Source organism: Lactuca serriola, chromosome 6 (assembly GCF_051521515.1).
Source record: "Lactuca serriola cultivar US96UC23 chromosome 6, Lser_US96UC23_V15, whole genome shotgun sequence".
In the NCBI taxonomy this organism is placed as follows: domain Eukaryota; kingdom Viridiplantae; phylum Streptophyta; class Magnoliopsida; order Asterales; family Asteraceae; genus Lactuca; species Lactuca serriola.
The window spans coordinates 113491407-113500728 of NC_136413.1; the positions used below are offsets into that span (position 1 = coordinate 113491407).

Below are 9322 nucleotides of genomic sequence, written 5' to 3' on the forward strand. Positions count from 1 at the left end.
TTTCCGTTTTTTTTTGCTATTTTCCATAAAGTAATTAAGGTATTAGGCTAATTTTGTAATTTTCTCTAATAAATATTACTTAATATTTATTAAAAGGAGTTAATTAGTTAAAAATAATAAAAAGATTATATTTAGTTATAATTATAGGGTAAAATAAAATTTGATTGATTAAAAATAGATTAGATGTATTAAAAAAAATATTTAATTTATTATGTTGAATTATTAGAAAAAGAAATACACTGTGTTCAGTGGTAAAATTGTAAAAGTTAGTTTGATGAAACAGTGGTAAAAGCCAATTTCATGTCGATTCAATTGGAGATTGGAGATGCTCTAAAATATAAATTCAGATTCTGATGTTGAAAATTACATGATTGTTGAAAGGATTGATTTCCTAAAAAATGAAAAAAAAAAAAATTCAGTCGTGGTGATCCTACGGTCAACAAAATTAACACGGTTGATCATCATCCACGTGTCCACATCTCATTGGACTTTATGTCTCACCTTCCCCTATATACACCGATCCAGCCAATCCTTTTTTCTAGAATCCCGACTTCCTAAATACCTGTCCAAATACATTACTTGATCGGAAGCCGATAGCCATCATCAAATTCAATGGCGGAGAAGTCTTTTAAGTATGTGATCGTCGGCGGCGGTGTCTCAGCTGTGAGTCTCCATCGATCATCCTTATTTTTCATAGTTCTCATTATTATTATTCGACGTTTCTCTTTCCTAATAATTCTAGTAATCCGATATTCTATAACTGATTCTGTAGCTTATTAGGTAAAAACAGGTTACGATTTAGTAGACTGTTTCAAGTGTACAGAGGGACTAAGTGTCTGGGCTGTATACGATCATCGTTTAATATAGAGATCTGAAAACTGTTGTTTAATCTCATTTTCTATTGTACTCTTAACGAGTTATACCGATGTATGTACAATGATATAAACTACACTTTTAATACATTTCTGGTAGGAGTATGTAATTGAGATTGTATTTTTGCCGTATATTGATGCTTTCTTTTTGGATTGCGGAGAAACGTCAAGAAGGATTAGTGTGAACATATATGTACGGAGTTTGAAAAATCTCCTATGAGCAACGTCACACACTAGGACCAAATATTTTCGAAACACAAGATTGATCTTAAATTTTGTTCCATATTCGGTTTGTATTCCTTGCTATATGGATTATGGAGTCGACAATTCTTCCTTGGGATGTCCATAATCTGCTTTTTTTTAGGAAGTTATAAAAGTAACCCATTTGAAGTTTAGTTCTTTCTATGGTTAGGTGGGCATCTGAATTAATACCTTAGTTTTAATGGAACATAAATCTGTAATAGGGTTATGTAATTGAGGATATATTTTCTGTTTCTGATGCTTCTTTTGCTTCTTGTCTCAAGAAAGGAGACATGCTTTGACTAAAGTTTAGGTTTGTGAGCCTATTTTTCAACATCAAAGTAGATAGGCATCCTTTTACTTTTCAGAAAAAACTTATAACTAAGTAAATATTTATATTCAAAACTACAAATGGAAATCATTGTTTCTAATTTTTCGAAGAGCATATGTATTTTACACCTGGAAATTACTAAATTTTGGCAGTACCTTTGAGTTGTAGGCCATCTCTTGAATTAAGATCAACGCTTGAAGATATATCTATCTTTAATGGAAATTCAGTTTCTGTTTGTTGTAAATTTATAATCTATATCTCCTGTTTCTTATATTGCCTTTGTACATGCAGGGTTATGCTGCAAGGGAGTTTGCAAAGCAAGGAGTCAAACCAGGCGAGCTAGCAATCATTTCAAAGGAGGGGGTATGCTCATCAATCTTTGCCTCTCTATGTTACTCATACTTTTGTTTAATAAATATCTTATAAAATGAAATTTGTAAAAAGTTAGGACTTAATAGGAAAACTTGGTTATAATTGTTGAAACATGTAATACATGAAATCGTATTTCAATGAGATCTTTTATTTCTTATGTTTTCCTTTCTCCTCACTTTTCTGTACACAGATATCACCATATTTTTGATGGTTTAACTAAAGAAGTAAACTAGAAAAGAGTTTATTGGACTACAGCTACATCTTCTTTTTCCAAATTTCTTGAGCATTTTCATTTTAGTACCTATAATCTGCATTTTATCTACAACACCCCTGTTACACTCATTAAAACCCTTAATCCAATTTAATTGATTTCTTGAAGTAAGTTACATGTAGTCCCCTTTTATACGTGAAATGTATTCAATTTTATTCAGCTCAATGTCTCTCTTCTATTACTGGTTGATAGAATGATGCTATCTTTGTACTAATTTACCATTCTTCTTCTTTTATATATATATATATATATATATATATATATATATATATATATATATATATATAGTTTATTTTACAAGGAAAGTTTATCATGTAGAACTATTTATATGGTTTTTCTAACCATTGCTTTTGGTCCTTTTAGGTGGCTCCATATGAACGCCCTGCACTAAGCAAGGCATATTTGTTCCCTGAGGGTAAGCCATTTTTCATTTGTTGCCTCTTTTTGACATGGTGACTTTTCTACCCAATTATATTTATTAGCAATGACACCTAATAATTGGGTATCATTTTTATAAGATAATGTCTTAATAAGAAAAAAAAGTTAAAACTTACAGATTTTTCAAAGTACACTGTTTTAATAAGAAAAAAAAAATCACAGTGAGTCCTGTACCAAAAATAAATGAAAGTAGAATGCTATAATACAAGCAAATTATGTATGTTTCTATTTCTTGAATTCAGCCCTTTGGAGGATAATAAGTTCTTTATCATTTATGTTTTCAAAATTACACAAACTTTAAGCATTGTTTTTTAACTGAAGAAACCTGTTTAAGTTTCAGCTTTTTTTTTTCCTGATTCAGTCTTTTCTTATCACCAAATATGAAATTTTAATGATTTAATGTGGATTAAGCTACATATTATGTAGTGTTCTAACTACTACTATTTTTCTGTATCTATATTAATTTTCAGGAGCTGCCAGACTTCCAGGTTTTCATACATGTGTTGGAAGTGGAGGAGAGAGACTACTACCAGAATGGTACACAGAGAAAGGTATTGTGTTATCATGCAATTATAAAACTTTACATTTATATATCAAATATATACTGTATTGATTTATAAGGTTTAACTAAAACCATGATATGTTTCTTCTCCAGGAATAAACTTGATCCTGAACACAGAAATAGTGAAAGCAGATCTTGCTTCAAAAACTCTCACTAGTGCAGCTGGAGAAACCTTCACATATAAGGTTTTGATTATTGCCACCGGCTCCACAGTAAGTGAAATCTCAAATTTTCTTATCAGAACATTGTACTAAAAAAAATACACCCGTGAAAATTGCTTTTGTAATTTCCAATAAGAAAGTTGAAAGAAAGAATTAAGTGAAAGTACGTTGGTATTTGCAGACTCTGAAGCTGACAGACTTTGGTGTAGAAGGTGCTAGTGCCAAGAACATTCTTTACTTGAGAGAGATTGATGATGCTGATAAACTTGTGGAAGCTATTAAAGCAAAGAAAAATGGAAAAGCAGTTGTTGTTGGAGGAGGATACATTGGTCTTGAACTTAGTGCAGTACTCAAAATTAACAACTTTGATGTTAAAATGGTTTACCCTGAACCATGGTGCAGTAAGTCAACCAAACTTCATCTCCATGTTATTTTTTTTTTCTATTTGGGGTAATTCTTTTTGGTAAATTTTTTTTTAAACTTCAGTGCCTCGTCTATTCACTGCTGACATTGCTGCTTTTTATGAGAGTTATTATGAGAAAAAGGGTGTCAGTATCATCAAGGGTACAGTTGCTGTTGGATTTACCAGTAATGACAGTGGAGAGGTTTGTTATTTCTACTCATGCAGTTGAAATCTTTTTAATTCGCTTTTCTCTACACCAAATTTGAAACAAAAAAAAACAGTTTGAATTTTTTGTTTTTTGTTTTAATCACCTAGTCTTTGATTTTTTTTTTCCTGGAAAAAAGTCAAAAACCTATGTAACTGGGTAGTATAACCGTGTAAGGGTTTCCAGGTAACTATAAAACTTTGAATTCTATAAAAACTGCTATATTTTGGATTATTTTCGGTTCAACTTTAAACAGAAAATCTTCAAATTTAAAAAAGAAAAAAACCTTAACCGGTATGATCACCCATTTCAAAACCCTAGATTTTTTTTCTGAACATCCTACATAAAAGGTTTTTTTTAATAAATTCCTTAGATTTCGAATAGATTCAATTTTTCTTTACAAATGGATACAAAGTGGTTTTTTTATTATTATTTTTTAATTTTATATAATGGTAAAAGTTTTGTGGTTAAGCTGAAAAAAAAAAAATTCTTTGGGTGCTTTAACAAAAAGAATCCTAACTATAGTGGTTTTTATAAAGTTCCAAGTTTTAAGGTTTCGGTCTTAGTGGTTAGAATAGGAAAATGTTCTTTAGGTAGTTAAACCGAAGCAAAAAAAAATATATATATGATCCAAACTACAGTGTTTTTATGAAATTCGGGCATTTGTCGTCTAATAAGCAGTTTGTCATTTTTCAGGTGAAAGAAGTGAAACTGAAGGATGGAAGGGTGCTTGAAGCAGATATTGTTGTTGTTGGTGTTGGAGGAAGGCCCCTCATCAGTCTATTCAAAGGACAGGTTGAAGAGGAGAAAGGTGGAATTAAGGTTTGTGTTTACTGTTTAGTTATTATTAATCTCTCATTTCTACAAAAGATCTTCATCACCATTTACCAAAATAGCCATGGAAAACTTGTCCAATCTCATTCCAGATTTAATAGGAACTAAGGATTGGTTAATTTGGTCATTTTTCTTTTGTGTGAGTATGACATCTCTAAAACTTACAGATTTGAGTTGTTTTTTTTTTAAATCACAGACGGATGGATTTTTTAAAACTAGTGTTCCGGATGTTTATGCTGTTGGTGATGTTGCTACTTTCCCAATGAAGTTGTATGGTGACATCAGAAGAGTTGAACATGTTGACCATTCTCGCAAATCTGCAGAACAAGCTGTCAAGGTAATCAAATCCAAATTGAGTTTATCCTTTCTCTATGCAATTTATATAAAAAAAGTTGGACTAAATGCAAGACATTGTTTATGGGCTAATCACTAAAGTTTCAAGTTTTATCCCAAAATGCCTTTTTTTTTTTTTTTTTTTTTTGCTTTATTGCTGGTCCCTACTAGAAAAATCTTGAAAAAAGCTTGATTTTTTTTATTTCATGAAAAAGACATCAATTTTTGTGGGATGGGTCATTTTCAAGAAAAATGATGTTGGGAAAAGCAATTTTGCATAAGAATTTTGTTATTAATTTAGGAAATGTGGTCATTTATTTGGTAATTTTTGTTATTAGCCCTTTGTTTTTTTTATAGTATCCTACTATACTTTCTTTTCATATTGTACTTCCGAAAATCCACATGATTAAACCAATCCCATCCAAATTTAAAGCAATTTCGTTAGTACATTTGGTTAGATTTTTCAAAGTCCTAATAAGAAAAAAAAATTCAGTAAACTTTTTAAAGTACAAAGCCTTAATAAGAAAAAAATAAATAAAGTTTAGCATTTTAATACTACAAAACTAAATAAAAATAGGATGCTATAAATATAATACAAAAATACATTGCTATTTCTTCCATATAACTCGACTGAAATCTTTTTGTTCCAACTTACTTAAACAGGCGATTTTTGCAAGCGAGCAAGGAAAAGAAATCGCAGATTACGATTACCTTCCATACTTCTACTCGCGTTCCTTCGATCTGTCATGGCAATTTTACGGTGACAACGTCGGTGACTCTGTCATCTTCGGTGACCACGACCCGTCATCAGCAAAACCAAAGTTCGGGTCATACTGGATCAACAATGGAAAGGTGGTGGGTGTGTTTCTAGAAGGTGGTGCACCTGAGGAAAACCAAGCCATAGCCAAAGTAGCCAAACTCCAACCACCAGCCTCCAGCCTAGATGTGCTTGCCAAAGAAGGTCTTGACTTTGCCAGCAAGATTTGAGAACCTTACCTTCTTTATGAGACTTTATATATATGAGTTTGATTGGTTACGTTAATAACACAATGTGTTTCAGAAATTGTGGATTTAGAGTGTGTTTATGTTGTTGCATTTGTGTGTTGTTTTTGGCTCTTGTAGCTCTCAACTAGTAGTAGTTGTATTTCCCTTGATTATAACCTCTTGTTGAAGAGTTTTGCTTGGGTAGAGGTGGTTAAATAATTTGGTTTGTTTCCAGCGAACTTGGTTAATGGTTACAATTAAGAGAAGTCTGACTCCTTAAGGCTGCCACCCAATTAAAATGGCTTGTTATAGATTCAATTAAAATGGCTTGTTATAGGTTTTGTTAAAAGGTTCTATCATTTCTTAAAAATATTTACTTATTAATTAAGTCACTATAAGAAATCTAAAAAGTTTGGGCTAAAGAGCCGGGGCTTATAACCGGCCTATTTAACCTAGTATGGAATTTTGAGACGAGGCCCAATTAAGAGAGGGAAGAAGATTATTTAGAACAAATAAATGTTAAAAATGACTTTTTGAGATAATAAACGTTAAGATAACTTTTTGATAGAAGATTATTTAAAATAAATAATTTTAACAAAAGTTATAGTATATCTATTAAGAACTCTGTACATATAAGGTTAGTCAATTTAAAGATAATAAGCGTTAAAAATGATTTTTTTGATAGAATATTATTTATAATAAATAATTTTAACCAAAGTTATAGTATGTATCTGTCAAGAATTCCGTACATATAAAGAACGTTGAAATCATACTTGTAACTAAGAAGTTATCACTCGTCGAAGTTTTACGGATAAACTGGCACGACTTTGCTTATTGTAAAAAGTAAACTTTTGAGAAATTACTTTTTAGCTTTAGTAATCTAAACGAAAGTCATAGTATCCGTTAAACCGGTAGCGTGCATATAGAGAACATCAAAAGCTAACTTAATTTGAGGAAGTTATGATTTTTCTAAGATTTAGCGTAACAATGTACAACTCGGAAATCGAATTTTAGATCGATCGATTTTTTGCCAAAATAATCTAAATGATAAATGAAGATATCGTTAATAGGAGTTCAACATTAAAAAGACAGTCGAAAACGGAGCTCGTATGCGAAAGATATGGACGAAACTTAATCCCTATTCTTCGAGCGCGGCGAATTCAATACAGATTTGTAAATCTGAGATAAAATGAAAATTAGCCGATGGAGTCTAAATAAAAGTTGTAGCACTCATAAATAATAACACGTGGATATAAATAACGTCAAACATTAGCTCATATGTTAAAGATATGGACGAAACTTAATCCCTACTCCTCGAATGTGATAAATTCGATACGGTTTTGTAAATCTGAGATAGATTGAGAATCAGCCGACATGGTCTAAATGAAAGTTGTAGTACTCGTAAATACCAGCGTATGGATATACAGAACGTAGAAAACGGAGCTTGTATACGGAAGATACGGACGAAACTTAGGGCCTACTCTATGATCAAACCCCTATAAATAGAGGATGCATTCTTCATATTTCCTTACTCCATTCCTCTAAACTCTCTCTAGAATCCTTCTTTCTTTCTTGTTCGATTTCTCCTAGTTTTAGGGCGCGATAGAGAAACTCTGAGTCGTCAAAAAGCCGACAAAAGAAGTTTTTAGAGTCGGAGTTCTGCTCGCGTAATTTCCCGCTTTTCATTAAAAGCCAGATAAGTTAAGCTACACTATTATGTTTTCAGTGTAACTTATATTTATAGTCATAAGTCGTTATTATGAACCTATAAATAAAATTTATCAGTGATTCAAAGTCGTTATACTGATTGATCTACTTACGGGGATGATATCTAAGCTGTGATTTAGTGAGGTGCTTAAAGTGGGATTTCCAAACAGTATATTTCATATACCAAATGGAACCTACCCCCGATATGATCCTACCTGGTTGTTCCTTACTTGATAGATCTTGAAGTAGACTTCGAGTTAATGATAAATCTAGACCAATAGTTAGTCGCAATAAATATTAGACTAAAACTTAGCGATAATAATGTTAGGTTACGTCAAAGGAAAAGACAATTGTTAGAAGCAAAGCGCTGCCCAAATTTCAAGTCGTCACTTTAACAAGTGAGTGCATAGTCCCCTTAATGAACATGATTTTAATACAAGTATTAATTAAAGTATTAAATATTTTTGTGTGTAAAATATTTGATATTGCCTGAAATACGTGTTAAGAGCATATATGATAATTTAGGATACAGAATGAACATAATTAATTAAGATGAATATCGGGTAGTATATTCTTATGAGTACGGGTGAGATTTACACGGAGGGTAGAACTTTAAAATTTGTCATTAATCCGAGAGCATGGATTAGACATAGTCATTCGTCCTTAGTCCGAGAGTATGGAGAGGGCAAAGTCATTTGTCATTAATATGAGAGCATGGATTAGACACATTACATTAAGACATTAAATGAGGTGTAAATCATTAGTGTAAATGAATATAAGGTTGGTTTATGCTTATGTATCGATATTGACGATGCCATCCCAATGTTTTAAGAAAAATAAAATACATTTCTTCGGAGATGCTTTGATAATATTATTATGATGTTTTTCTAAGAACAAATTCCGCAATACTATTTTTCAAAAATGACACTCTGATTTTTAAATAAACATAAATAAATTGGTCTTTTATGGCCGTGAAAATGGGGATGTTGTGAGAACAAGAACGATATGATGCGCAGGGACAAGGTTTGAAAACTCAAACCTTGAGTGAATGCTTAAGATCAATGTCTGCTTGCTAATAAATGATCTAGTCAAGCCTGGATAGACCAATCAAGTCTGAGTTAAAGTGTTCAACAAATATTCAAGCCATAAATGAAGAGTGAGAATAAAGATCAAGGTAAAGTTAATAAATGATGAACAAGAAGAATGTTTAAAAGAATATTCAGAAGGATGAAGTAATTTGAATATAACTAAAAGTGAGTGAAGTGATCCGTTCTTGATTTAACATTGAATGCTCCTTTAAATAGGAGTGCATGAAACATCGTACTAACCAAATACAATCAAAGGACTAGATAAAAGAGTTACATCTGACACTCTGAATATCGAAGTTGACTAAAGATAAAGTCCTATGACTAATCAAATAAAGTAAAAGACTATTACAATAAATGCAAAGAGACAAAAAACGATTTCGGAATAACAAACATCCCAGACATAAACATCCATTCCGGAATGCCTACACTCTATCTTCAGTTCTGTAACACCCATAAAAATCAAGCAAAATTAAAACTTTTTAAAACATTTCAAAACCAATAAGTATTTCAACAATGGTTTA

At 31.5% G+C, this 9322-nt stretch overlaps 1 protein-coding gene across 1 annotated transcript; it reads left to right on the top strand.

Annotated features, from left to right (window-relative positions):
• The first annotated feature begins 513 nt into the window (after positions 1-513).
• On the top strand, positions 514-6240 carry MDAR1 (monodehydroascorbate reductase 1). The gene is made up of 10 exons (XM_079004388.1): positions 514-663; positions 1735-1806; positions 2450-2501; positions 2995-3075; positions 3180-3298; positions 3429-3648; positions 3734-3852; positions 4552-4677; positions 4886-5026; positions 5686-6240. The coding sequence occupies exons 1-10, from the start codon at positions 613-615 to the stop codon at positions 6007-6009; spliced, it is 1305 nt and encodes a 434-aa protein (XP_078860514.1). The 5' UTR covers positions 514-612; the 3' UTR covers positions 6010-6240.
• The last annotated feature ends 3082 nt before the right edge of the window (positions 6241-9322 follow it).